Source organism: Orcinus orca, chromosome 10 (genome assembly GCF_937001465.1).
Source record: "Orcinus orca chromosome 10, mOrcOrc1.1, whole genome shotgun sequence".
Lineage (NCBI taxonomy): Eukaryota > Metazoa > Chordata > Mammalia > Artiodactyla > Delphinidae > Orcinus > Orcinus orca.
Genome location: NC_064568.1, coordinates 45,158,811 through 45,172,441, shown reverse-complemented (window position 1 = coordinate 45,172,441; position 13,631 = coordinate 45,158,811). Strand labels below are relative to the sequence as shown.

At 47.7% G+C, this 13,631-nt stretch overlaps 1 protein-coding gene across 3 annotated transcripts; it reads left to right on the top strand.

Annotated features, from left to right (window-relative positions):
* Positions 1-2,032: 2,032 nt before the first annotated feature.
* Positions 2,033-9,422, top strand: LYZL4 (lysozyme like 4). 3 transcript variants are annotated; one of them, XM_004277931.3, is made up of 6 exons: positions 2,033-2,075; positions 2,516-2,755; positions 3,896-4,137; positions 4,242-4,391; positions 7,626-7,704; positions 9,236-9,422. In XM_004277931.3, the coding sequence occupies exons 3-6, from the start codon at positions 3,999-4,001 to the stop codon at positions 9,303-9,305; spliced, it is 438 nt and encodes a 145-aa protein (XP_004277979.1). In that variant the 5' UTR covers positions 2,033-2,075; positions 2,516-2,755; positions 3,896-3,998; the 3' UTR covers positions 9,306-9,422. The 3 variants fall into 3 exon arrangements, 1 of the variants encoding a protein (XP_004277979.1); XR_007479629.1 differs by lacking the exon at positions 7,626-7,704 and having other exon boundaries at positions 3,923-4,391; positions 9,236-9,393; XR_007479630.1 differs by lacking the exon at positions 7,626-7,704 and having other exon boundaries at positions 3,896-4,391; positions 9,236-9,393.
* The last annotated feature ends 4,209 nt before the right edge of the window (positions 9,423-13,631 follow it).

Genomic DNA, 13,631 nt, shown 5'->3' with positions numbered 1-13,631 from the left:
AATATCTTTTCAAACTAGGGAAGCAACACCACAGCTAGAAATGCTTGGATTTGAAAATAAACGTGTGGCAGATTTACACAAATCCCTTGAATCTGTCAGAGATGCTTTCAGCAGAAGGTACATTGCCTGACAAAAGGGGGCTCACGCCACAGAGCTTTGTTTTTCTTGCGTAAGAAGAAGTCTGGAGATGGGCGACTGCTGATAGTGATTCAGGGATCAGGGGTATCAGGCCCTGATTTGGTATCAGTGTCATTTTCTAGGTCCCCTAATGTCAAATAATGGCAGCATCATCCCTCGTGAGGCTGAGTTCAAAGGGGAAGCAGGGTGGCCTCGAATGGGACTCTCTCCTTCCTTGTGTCTGTTACCAAAAGGAAATCATTCCCAGGAGCCCTCTCCTCAGTGCATTTCCCCTTACATCCTACAGGCCAGAACTAGGTCACACACCCACCCCTAGGCCAGAGACAGGGGTCCTGCCCAATTCAGGGCTCTCTGCCCACCACGGAGGTTCTTTTAGGGAGGAAAGGTTTGGGCTGGATGACCAAAAATATATTCTCAGACCTCTTTCTTTGGGCGCAGAAGCCCTGAGTTCCGGACCTGGTCCTGTTTCTGCCTTACTCAGATACGAATAACATGATGAACTGGTTACATCTTCCTCAAGCCCTGATATCGTCCCCATGGGCCACTTGCAAAGGCAGCAAAGAAGGTGAGCTGTCATCAAGGGTTTCTGCATGACACTGGCTTCACTGGCAAGAAACAGTTTTGAGAACAGGCAAACTAGATCATTTCAAAGGGAACTTCTACCTTGCATGTTTTTGAGTGTCTGTAGGATTGGCTAGCCAGCCTCTTTTCTTGTCTCCAGCCTTTTTTTTTCTTCTTTTTTTTGCAGACGCTGTACAGATATAGATGCAGATATTGACACAGATACAAACGTAATTATAGATTGTGTTATCGGGTGATGTCTGAGGAGCAGATGGAGATCCATCTGTTGGGGAAGGCTCGGGAGAAGTCCGGCTAGAGCCCAGGGCTGGGGCAAACCGAGAGGGCTCAGCCCTGCGAGAGCAGGTGGAACTCAGGGATTCAGGGCTGGCTCCCTGTCCCCGACTTAGAAGTGGCTGATCCCGGCCCCAATTCAGGGATCCTGGCTCCTGTAGTGGACTTGGGACATGAAGCAGCCAAATTTATCTTACAGTTGGATTATAGTTGACAAACGATCTTTACAATAACCAAAGCTGTGATGGAACAGTTGGCAGGGGCCCCCTTATGCGCACATCCCCGTATTCTGGGGCTAAAGGTGGCCTTCGTGTATACGCAGGTGTTCTCCACTTGTGGGAGGAGGGATCCTAGCAGCTTTGCTGGAAGACTCAGGACCATGGAGCTTAATGATCGATGCCTTTTCCTGGGTCACCAGGCCTGGGGAACAGAATGTGAGGGGCCAGTGTGATGTTGTGTAGCTTCCCCCGTAGGGCACGAGTGACACGTAATGTCAGGCCATCCCACTACTGTCAGTGCCAAGCCTGACACCTTGGTTAGAGTGGTGCTGTCAAGACTTCTCCACGCAAAGCACATTTCCCCCTTTGTCATTAGTACAGGCCAGGGAGGGAAGGAAACTACATCAGGTTCTAGGGCTGCAGGAGAGGATGGTCCCACAGTGCGCCTTCCTCAGGGCACGCACATCCCCTGCCACTCCCGGAACCTAGAGAATGTCCAGATGACAATAAGCACGTATAATATTGACTCCCAAGGCCACAGTTTTCTCCCCTCATGCAAATTCAATTAGGTCATAGTAAGTGAAGAATGGAGGCTGATGCATTATTCCTGAGAGAGTGATTATAGCATCAGAACTTCTGGGGATCCCAGGACCCAGCCAGGGCCGCTCCCCTGGAAAACCTCCCAGAAGCAGCGTGTGGGTGCCCCATAGTAGAAATGAACATACCCTCACTCTGCCAGTCCAGGCCCACTGACAGAAGCTTGTTTGGGGGTAACTCCAAATGACATAAATGGGGAGATTATCCTGGAGAGTCTGGGCGAGCCAGTGTAATCACATGTGTCCTTAAAAGCAGGAGGGGAGGCAGAAGGTGAGTCCATGAGATACAACAATGGAAGGAGAGGCAGATGAGATTCAGCGTGAAAGGGAGTTTTCACCCACCCTTGCTGTCTTTGAAGTTAGAGGAAGGAGGTAGAGTCCAGAAATGCAGATGGCCCCTGGCAGCTGGGAATGACCCTCAGCTGACAGCTGGCAAGGAAACAGAGATCTCGGTGCTACAGCTACAAGGACTGTATTCTGTCAACAGCCCAAATGAGCAAGGGAGTGGATCCTTCTTTAGGGCCTCCAGAAAGGAGCATGGCCCTTCCAACACCTTGCTTTTAGCCTGGTGAGCCCTGTTAGACTTCTGACCTATAGAACTTTGAGTTCATACATTTGTGTTGTTTTAGCTGCTAAGCTGGAGGTGACTTGTTATAGCAGGAATAGAAAACTAATATAAATGTGCTGGTGACCAACCCCTCCCTGTTTCAGAATACCCTGGTGCATAGCAACTGATGTCATAGAAAAGATTCTAAAAGAGCAGGTCACGAAGAAGGACTTAGGGTTTGGAAGCTCTTGGGTGAAGGCAAACGGGTTATCAAGGAAATGACATCTGAAGAATCCAGGGAGCGGAGTGTAGACAGAGCGACTTTCCTGCAATAAACGTCGAGCCTGTTGCAGTGGCTGCTCTTCCCTTCCCCTGAGGAGGCGCCAAGGGCCCGCAGAAGGATGGTAAGTGGGTGTACAGTGGGCACGAACTGGGACAGGCATGACTATTCCCAGCTGCAGGAGATGCTCATCAGCACATTCACTTATTGCTCATCCGATGACAGTCCTGTTGGGAAGAGTAGGTTTTTGTTCAATCATTCATTCATTCATTCATTCATTGATCAAAGATTCACTGAGCACCTACCGTGCCCCAGGTTCTGTTCTAAGTTCTGAGGCTAAAGCAGAGGACAAGACAGGCCAGTTTTCTGCATGCCTGGTGTTTACACGCTGGTATGGGAGGTAGACAAATGAATGAGGAACTTTCTGAAATTTATTTATATTGTGAAGAAAATGAAAACTATTTTCTGGGATGGGGAAGTGGTCAGACAATCCTATTTGAAGTGGTGAGCTTGTTTGAGCTGAGACCATGACAGGAAAAAGCAAGCTCTGTGGTGGTTGGGGGAATCATGTTCCAGGCAGAAGGGAGAGCAGGTGCAAAGGACCTGGGTGGGAATGAGATGGGCAGGTACAAAGAAATGTGCAAGGTGACTGTGACGGTGTGAAGGTGAACAAGAGGAAGAGAGGAGTGAAAGCAGAGGTGCTGTGAGGCTAAGAGACTTCTCTGCTCTTTCCAATGACGACCCAGCTCATCACTGGCAGGTCCGGGCTGGACCAGGTCTCCTTGTGAGGACAATGACAGAAAAGGTCACTGGAGTTTGGTTTGTAGACCACAGCTCAGAATATATTCCAGGATAAACGGCAATGGTGGAAATAATTCAACAGACAGTGGCTGTTGTGCTCATCATGGTGGGACCGTGATGAGTTATTTTTTTCTTTTCTCATTTTCTATTTTCCAAAATGTGTTTCATGAACAAGTTCTGCTTTCACAGTAAAGAGGAAAAAAGCATTTGAGCATCTGTATCTACTGTCAGGAGAAATGAGTGTGAAGAAGCATCCACTGGGTTTTGCTGGAGGGAAAGAATGGGGGTGGGGGGTGGGAAGGAGACCTTGGAGAGAGCAGTTTCCTGAGAAAACAGGAGGTGAAGGGGAGGAGAGGCAGGGCCTTGGGTACCACGGGTTTGCAGTGACACGAAACACAGAATTAGGATGGGAAGAGGTATTGTGATTAAGCCAGGAGGGCATCCCTGAATTGCACACCCCCAGTCCCACAGCACCCTTCTCTTCGGCCAGAGTCCCAGTGATCTCGGTGAGAATTACCTGTGACTCCATCCACTCACCTGGCGGCCGTCACCCTGAGCTGGAGAGGATGAAGGCGTCCATGGTGCCCTGCCTTATTGGGTACCTGGTGGTTCCAAGTGGCGCTGCTGTCTTGGGGCGCTGTGTGGTGGCTAAAAAGCTCCACGAAGGAGGCCTGAGTGATTTTGAGGGCTACAGCCTCGAAAACTGTAAGTAGCCCCTCTCAGCCCCACTCCTCACGTCTTTTCCCACTGCCCCCTGCCGAGGATTCCCCAGCTCTCCTCTGAGCCACACCCCTCCCGTTCCATCTTAGGGGTGTGCCTGACTTATTTTGAGAGCAAGTTCAACCCCACTGCTGCCTACGACAGCTTGCGCGGTGACTACACCGGCTACGGCTTCTTTCGGATCCGCAACCGTGACCGGTGTGATCACGGCAAGAACTGCTGCCACGTGTCCTGCTCTGGTAGATCCCTCCCTCCTTCCACCCTGGGGCCCGCGGGGGCGGCCGTATTGAGCTCAGAGGGCTGGCCAGCGCTTACAAGTTTGGAGCTGAGAGAAGGAGGGCCCGGCAAAGACGGGGCTGAACTAAATCCAGGGTGGACCCCAGGGAGGCCAAGCAGAGCACTGCACTGCCAAAGGTCCGCGAGGAGAAGGGGCTGCGGTGAGTCGGGCTGGGCAGTCTGGGACGCAGCGATGGAGACCCACGTGCAGGTGGGCAGAGGGGGAGGCAGGGAGGAGCCTGACGGGTGAGGGCAGAGGGCTCTGGCTGGGCCTGATATAGAAGACACTCTTCTGCAAGGGGAGCGGAGGCTGCCACTTTGACAGGCAGAGCGATCACCGGGAGAAGATGGGCTGTAATTTATGTCTCATAAGAAGGTTATGTATGTTTGTCTCCAGAATCCAATACAATTATCTGTAATAGAGGTGGTATTGAGTGCTGTGATGAAAATACGGTGGACTAGATATCTTGAAAAACCCTCCCACTAGGTAAAATGTAAAAAAGTAAAAAAACAAAACCAAAAAACCCCCCATCTTTTAAAGTACCTAGCTGAACTGGCTAGGTAAGAAAGTAAGAAATCCCTAGAGGCTAAAGAGAGGAGCAAGAATGCAGATGGATAAGTGAAGACTGAAGCCGATGATGACCCTGGGGGTTTGAGGTCACTGTGTAGACAGGGTCTGAGCAAGTACGCAGGCGCACTGGCAACGTCCAAAGAGACCTGAGAGCCCTGAGAGCTACCCTGTCAGCTGAAAGGGATGAGCTAGAAAACCCCAGAGGGAAGACACTCTACGAAAGGGGTAAGACAGTCTTCCCTGGGAATTTGTAACCACAAGCCAACAGGACTCACAAGGCACCATCTAGAGGGGCTAGACCTTGTGCTAAGTACTGGGGGCAATTCAGAGGAATTGCATAGTTCTCCTGTCAGGCAGACTGGGGAACAGAAAAAGCTCAGGCTTTGAGGGCAGACAGAACCTTGGCTCTACTTCCACATAATCACTAGTTATGTGATTTGAGCCTCAGTTTTCTTATCTAGAAAATGGAGTTATGGGACTTCCCTGGTGGTGCAGTGGTTAAGAATCCGCCTGCCAATGGCGGGGACACGGGTTTGATCCCTGGTCCGGGAAGATCTCACATGCTATGGAGCAACTAAGCCCATGCGCCACAACTACTGAGCCTGTGCTCTGGAGCCCACGTGCCACAACTACTGAAGCCCGCGTGTCTATAGCCCATGCTCCGCAACAAGAGAAGCCACCGCAACTAGAGAAAGCCCGCGTGAAGAAACGAAGACCCAACGCAACCAAAACTAAATAAATAAATAATAAAATTTTAAAAAGGAAATGGAGTTAATAGTAGTACCTACCTGACAAGGCTTTTATTTTATTTTATTTGATCTTAGCAGCTTTTTTTTTTAATAAAACCCCAAAACTGGAGCAAATGTCCATCAACAATTGAATGGATAAATAGATCATGGTATATTCTTATTTAGAGACTCTTTTTAAAAATCAAAGTGCATGAAGGAATGGTTTCCTAAATATTTTCTTTTTTTTTCTAATCACACATTAATGGAAATGAATAAGTTACAGCTATAAGCAACAACATGGATAAATTTCACATAATGTTGAATAAAATAAGGTAGTCACACAGAGTACGTACTATATGAACCCACATATAAAGTTTAGAAACAGGCAAAACTAATCCATGAGCTACAGGTCAGAATAGGGATGAGGTTTTTTGGGGGGAGGGGAGTGAGGGGTGCTCCCACAAGGCCTTTACAAGTTTTAAGTCCTGAGCATGGTGTCTGGTGCTTGATGAACACAATTTTCCTTTATTTAAAGAATTTACAAGATAGTTGGGCATTAGGACTGATACATGTATGTATGCGTGCATGCTATGCAGGTCAGTATGTTTGTATGCATGTATATAACAGATAAGTGCCGAATCAAAGTGACGTTTTATTCAGAAAAGAGGAGAGGGCACAGTGGGCTAGGTGGTCAGTGACAGACTTCTAAGGACTATACTTTTGGATGAGCAGATGCAGGTTGGGAGATGAGTGCGAACAAAGTCTGGGAAGAGGATCTGTGCATGACCCCCAAGCTGTGGGTATCGGTACCATCAGGGTTGGCACTGTCTTTGCCTCCTGCCCCTTGACATGTCTTGAATGGTGGGGTCGTGGAGGAAAGCAGTGGAAGTGGAAAGCCACGTTGGGCAAAGTTGGACTAAGCCAAAGATTTGAGGTTCTGTTTTCCGGGCAACAAGGGGGCAATGAAATAATGTTTTAAGGAGAAGCAATCGGACTAGGTTATGGAAGGGGGGAGACTGTAGTGCGGGCAAGAAGGAGGGGGTCCCATGTGGGAGGTCTTGGTTCCACGGTCCAAGGAGGGAATGGAAGGATGGATGCATAGACATGTTGGTTCTTCAGGGGCACCTCTGGGCCCTCTCACATGCTGTTCCTTCTGCCTGGAACAGTTTTCCTTCTGTGATGTCCTCAACCCCTTTTCCTTACCTACTCCACTAGATGTCACTTGGCCCAAAAACCCTTCCCTGACCCTAATTCAACTCTGAATTAGGTGTCCCCACTCAATGCTGCATTCCTCCATGGTTCCAGGTATCCTTTGTATTATAGTTGACTATAATCTTTATCTACCCCCTTCCAGACTGTAGGCGTTATGAAGGCAGGGATGGATTTATTGTGTTTCTCATTCTATCTCCACTGCTTCTTCTATAGCCTAGCACAGGATATTCACTATACATATACGTTTTTTTTGGCTGCATCGGGTCTTAGTTGTGGCACATGGGCTCTTTCTTGCAGCGCGCAGTCTTCTCGCTAGTTGTGGCGCGCGGGCTTAGTTGCCCCGCGGCATGTGGGATCTTAGTTCCCCGATCAGGGATCAAACCCATGTCCCCTGCGTTGGAAGGCAGATTCTTTACCATTGGACCACCAGGGAAGTCCCCATCATACACATTTTTAATGAAAATATCACTATAAGGATTGTAAGAAAAAATCAATAGGTTTAGTAAAAGATGACCACATCCTGCTACTTCCCAGTGTTGTCTGAGAAAAATACAGGGATAGATTTATTCTTGGAATCACATGGAAGCCTCTCTAACGCGAGCCCCTGGTAGCTTCCTTGGCATCACTCTGACTTAGCTGCCAAGAGGCGACACGGCATCATTCCACTTCATTTTCTTCTTTCACAACTTCACTGAACCCAAATTTAAAGGAGACAATTGAATGTGCCAAGAAAATTGCAAAAGGAAAAAGAGGAATGGGAGCGTGGTAAGTAGCCTGTATTAATGACTTTCACCCACTCATCAGGTCCCACTGGTTTGGGACTGTACGTGTATAGCAACCAAGATTAAGATGAAAGATTCTGAAGAAATCAAGCCATGTTTCCCTCTATATCAGAACAGTCCCTGGCACAAAATACCCTATGTTAAGTTTTTGTTAAATAAATTATCAAATAGAATTGTCATGTCTTTATACTTAAATGTTGGTCCTTCTTGGAAATTATTTTGGTATTGAAAAGTGAGACAGGGCATCCACCTTCATATTTTTCAAATGGCTGGTCGGCGGTCTCAACACCCCTTATTTGTTAACCTGTCTTTCTCACTAATTTAATAGATTGCATTTTAAAGTGGGAATCCTCTTGTTAATGTTAACTGTCTTCTGGGTGTTGGAAATATCTTTCATGCATAATCTTGACTTTCCAATTAATCTGGAAGCTTGGCTGACCCCCTAGGGCAAGCACTAATGAGCTAAAACCATCTTCATTGTATGGCACTAAGTAGAGATGTGTTGGGCCAGTCTGATCAAGGTCTCTTACATGCTCAGGATTTCCAGTGAAGTGAGCTCTCATTAAGCTAATAAGCCGCCATGGCTTTTCCAAAGCTCAGATCAGGCTGCTCTGTGGAACTTGGGGCGGACAGGAAGGGAGAAGACCCAGGCTCCCCCCACTTGCCTCCCCGCAGAGTCCCTTCTGCAGTGCCTGCCAGGGGCTATGGAGGGCACTGCAATTTCTGAAAATACGCCTGTGTGTGTTTTCCCTGCTGCTCTGTAGCTATGAGGGGCCAGGGGGTCACCGCCCCTTCTCCAACTGTGTGACCCCCTACCCTGGAAGACTCATGAAGCTTCATGCCCGGTCGAGGGATGGGACGAACTGATGTCTAATGGCCTGCAGTGGCCTGGTGACTCCCACCACTTCTAGGATGGGAGAGGAGGACCTGGGGTCTGGATTCTGGCCAAGGGGCTGGGAATAGGAGGGTCATGTTTGGGGGACCAGGAGAAAAGGTTAGAGAAACTCAGTCCAGCTGACATAGGTTGAGGAGCTGGAAGGAATTTTGGAAGGTGAGGGGTGAAGCAGGTGCATGGAAAGGTAACAAGAGGCCGTGGCTGTGGGACAAGTGTTCCAGTTTCAGGACTAGGATCTGCCCAGTACTCACCATACATGTCACAGAGCTTCTCTGATGCTCACTTCAGAGAAGCTACAAATGCTTTGCAGGGTTGGAGAAGGATTTCGCAGTTCACAGCTCAGCCTCTCCATCTTGCAGTGTGGGGTTTACGGGAAGGGGAGATGTCGTGAGCAGGATGGAGGAAGCACCAGCTCCCGTGCCAGCGGGTGGTGGAGCCAGCCAGCGAGAGAGACATACTTGGGATGCAAGAAAGCTTTCAGAACTGTGCCCACTCACATGCTCCAGGGGCCAGGTAGTGGGTTAAAATTGGCCAGCGGGGGCTGAGCTCCCTGGAGATGCCGAGCTGTGAGTATGGGGAGCCCCCTCCGGTTCTCTCTCCCTGGCCTTCCTCCCCGCAGGACCTCCTGGACCCTCAACTGCCAGGACTCTGACACTCTGGAGCGGTGGTTGGACGGATGCAAGCCGTAGCTACTGGGAAGCCCTCGCTGCACTTGCCCCTGGCATCTTCCTAGTGAAGATGCTCTCCTGTTCACTGCCTTCACTCATCCCGTTGATTATCTCACTGCTTGATGGCTCCAGGTGGAAAAGGGCAAAATTTGCTTCATGCAGGGATGCAGGATGCAGAATAAACCACTATTCAACCTGGTTCAAAGGGCTCCACTTGTCCTACTATACTGTGATTGTTACGATGAAAATCATTATTTACCATTATCATGCTTCCTTAGTATTTAATCTCAGGTGGAGGATTCAAAGGAAGGAAAACATCTGGAAAATAAGATGTGCCCATGAATGTCAATATTAATAGAGAAAGGAAGAAAAGATACAGAGGATGGGAAGGGGAGTCAAAGAAGAGAGGAAGAGACGCCAGTGCCAGCAGGACCCCCAGCTCCAGCTACGGTGTCCACACTGGGACACCCAGGTGGCAGGGAGGAGACCACAAAAATCCTCTCTGCACTTCTGTGGAGAGACTCCAGTGACAGTTGATCTTTCTTATGAAATGTTAAGTTTTAAAAACTTGTCAACACATACTTGTATTAGAGAACTTGTGCAAAAGACAGAAACATAAACAAGGAGAGTCCTCCTGTGATCTTAGAAGCCAAAGGCAATCAGTCACTGTCATGCTTTGGCTGCATTCCCTTTCGGTCTTTTTTCTGATTGGGGTTTTTCTTCTTTTCCAACAAGGCTGTGATAATGCTCTAGAGAGAGTTTTGTACCTCACTTTTTAGAAAGGAAGAGCATTGGTAATGAACCTTTCCCTACATGTATTTCCATTTTAAGAAGAAAGGGGTTTATTTCCAAAGCTTCGTGGCTCACAGAATCCTTGCACGGAGTGGAGCAGCAGGTGACAGTCTGGGCTTCCAGGGCGCACATGCCTGAGACATGGAAGCAGTAGTAGCGGCAGAGGACCTGTTCCTCGGAAGCCAGTTCATTTGCGGGAACCCAAGCTATGATGGGGGACCCTTGTATAGGAGGGAAAGAATGGAAGTGGCCCTAGAGAGCCTGTCTGAAGGCTAGAGCCTTCAGAATGAAATCTTAAGGCCAGTTAACATGCCATTGGATGAATACACCAGCTTTTACTTAACTTTTCCCCCTACTGTCAGATTTTTCGATACAGCCATTTTTTAAACCATTACAAAGAATGCTGTAGTGCCTGTTTGTGGCTTCCCCCTTTTCATTTTCTGCCCTTTTAAAACTAAACAACATACATTTCATAAGGAAAACTCAGAGAGTACAGAGAGTCATAAGGAAGGAAATTTAAGATGCTCATCATCCCCCCACCGGAAGCAGAAGTTTTCATTATTGTTAGGTAGACACAGCTGGGGGCACCCTGCCGCGGTGATGGTTAGTGTCAATCTCTTCATGTGTGCTCTTCCCAACTTCACTGTGGGTGTGGGCACATTTTTTCCTTATAAACGTGAACTACTCCTGGGTATACAGTTCTGTATCTTGCTTTCTTCACTTAATATTTCGTGGTCTAAAACTTCCACGCCTAGGACAGGGATCCCAGAACCATTTTTAACAACTGCACCGTATCCACTTAGTGGACACACTATAATGTATATAAGCCCATCTTGTTTCTCCGGTCAATCTAGACAGAAAGTAAACAATATGCGTGAATCATGGCCACCTGAAAGGCAGGCAACACTGAGAGCAAGTCAGCCCTTCCTTTTGTTTGCTTCCTGGTCATTTTCAGAAAGGAGAAGAAAGAGCTGCAAGTTAGAATTTTAGGGGCAGAACTTTTCATCATTCTCAGTACTGACTGATTAGCTTCATCAGTTGGTTTTGGGTGGCTTCCCCTACCTCTAGAGAAAAGGGTACTTGATAGTTCCTGCCCACACAGCATGAATCGTACAGTAAAATTCCTGCTGGTGGCCTCCCTTGCTGTTGAGGTCATTGAGAAGCTTTTGAGACCTTGAGAGCCCCTTTCTTCTTGAGCTGGGAACCCACATTGTTTCCGAGGTTGGGTCTGCGTGCGATACTACACCTGACCTCAAGCCAACCTTATCCCAGACATTAATGACCACCTACAATTGATTAAAACACTATCTCCTCAAGTGCCACATCCAGCGTGCTGCCGCCTCCTTCCAGCCCATTACTTCTGCCATGGCTCGTCATCGTCCTCTAATGGCCACTTGTGTCAACATGGGCATGAGGCTTGATGACAAAGCAAATGTTAGTGTATTGATTGGACCGGCCTCTCTAGGGTTTCCCAACACCAGCTCCTGGCGTGTTGCTCTCAAAGCCACTGATAATGGGCGTTACGATGAGCACTCATCCCAGGGCCAGATCTCCCTGTCTGCTTTACAGAATGATCAAGGCTAGGTTTCAAAATATCACAAACAATGATTCCCGTTACTATTCTATCACCAGCAACTACCATATTAACGCCAGTTTTACAAATAGTACACATAGGCCCTTACATGCAGTATTTTCAGAACTTGCAAAATCTTACAGGGTAGGTATGAAGGTATGAATCATAACTATATCATAGGTGGAGAAATTGAGGTTGGAGGAGCTAAATAACTTAGCTTTACTCCAGCCTGGTAAGTGATGGAGATGGAATGGGTATCTCCCCAAAACCTAGAGCTTCCCCACACAGCCCCTCCAAACTCTGGTACAGTACTGGTGTTAATTTTCCATCCCATTCGTTAGCTGGAAAATCGGGTCTCCAGCTTTTTAATTAAAGACTTTGCATTGAAGACGTTTTAGGCAACTGGCACATAATAATGGGTCACTATCATAGTGTCCAAGTCAAAGGCTGGAAATTGAGGCCCCAGGAGATGAAGTAACTTTCTCAGCTACGGAAAATCAATAGAGAAGGCAGCGTGGTGACTTGCAATGTTTCCACACTTGTGTCATGATAAAAATCACCTGGAGTGGCTGTTAAAATGGTAATTCCTAGGCCATGCCCTTTATCTACTGAGTCATAACTGCTGCAAAGAACTCTGGCCTGTGGATTCTCAATGTGCACCAGTTTCTGTGAGATGGAGAATGTCTATTACCACCCTTCTGCCTTCTAAATTTCTGCAAATGTAGCTCAGTGGGGAAACCAAAACTGCATCTGGAACCCTGTTGGTGCAGGTACCTCCCAGGCCCCCAGCTCCTCCAACCCCAGGGAAAACAAAGGAGCAGGAGTATTGCTCACGACACCATCTTTTCCTCGGTGGGAAAGATTCATTTACTTGAAAAGAGACAAAAAGGATTGTACAAATCCTCAGAGAGGTCTGGTTTAATTAGGTTCATTTGTTAAGTACTTATTGCAGCAAAACACTTTAAGTTAGTGCGGTTTGTTTCTTTTAATTATTAATTTTCACATCGCTATATAAGCTCATAATATAAAGAGCAAAATAGGTTTTGTGGTGAAAGGGACGAGCGTTCATTGTAACGCACTCATGGTGATCTGACAGCATCACACCAGGAGCTGGTGCTGGGAAACCTGGGGACCTTGCCACTACGGCATCTCTGAGAACAACAGCTCACAGCGTGGATGATCCAGCGTGGATGAGCCCTCACAGGTTGTGTCTACACTGCACGTCCCCACCCTCTTGGCCATCCCTGGCTGATATATGGGAGAACCCAATTTTGGCTATGGCCATCATGTTCTCTGCCCTCGAACTGAGCGGCTGACCTTGGGTTGCTAAGTCACGGACAAGTCAGTTCACCAAAGAGGTCATCAGCAAACCTACCGCTGAGTCCACAGACCTGTCCCTGGATCTTGCCCTTCTCCAGCCTTGGGTTGGCTGTTCCTTTTTACTCTGAGGGATCCAGCAGTATTTACACAGTAAGTACTGCTTTTTGTCTCATTTGACACCCTAAGAAACTTAATATGATGGAGATTTAAAAAAAAAACAAACAGCAAATGATTTACACAGTGAGGGTTCAAAGAGACGCTATTATACAGTCAAGGTTACCAGCCCTGTGTCTGCGCAAAGTAGGTCATCAGGACACGCAACACGTACCTCGTCTCCCTTCCCCCTTTCCTTCTCTTGGGTACCCTACGCGGGAGAGACACACTCGTTACCACAAGAATGCCCTGGAGTGTTGTCCTATTGCTTCAGGAGCCCACAGCCCTCTGCCCATCTCATCTACATACTAATGCAATTTCTCAGTATGATATATCGTAAGCGTGGCTAAAAATCCTGGAAGATTTATTAAGTTCCCTAGTTCTTATAGATCAGGGACAATTTTTTATAAATTCTTGCTTTTGCTAAACACTTTAATATGCCATCATCTAGGCAACAAAATTTTCCTCGATTCGATTTTAAGGCTAATCTGGGGAAGAACTTTCCCCCT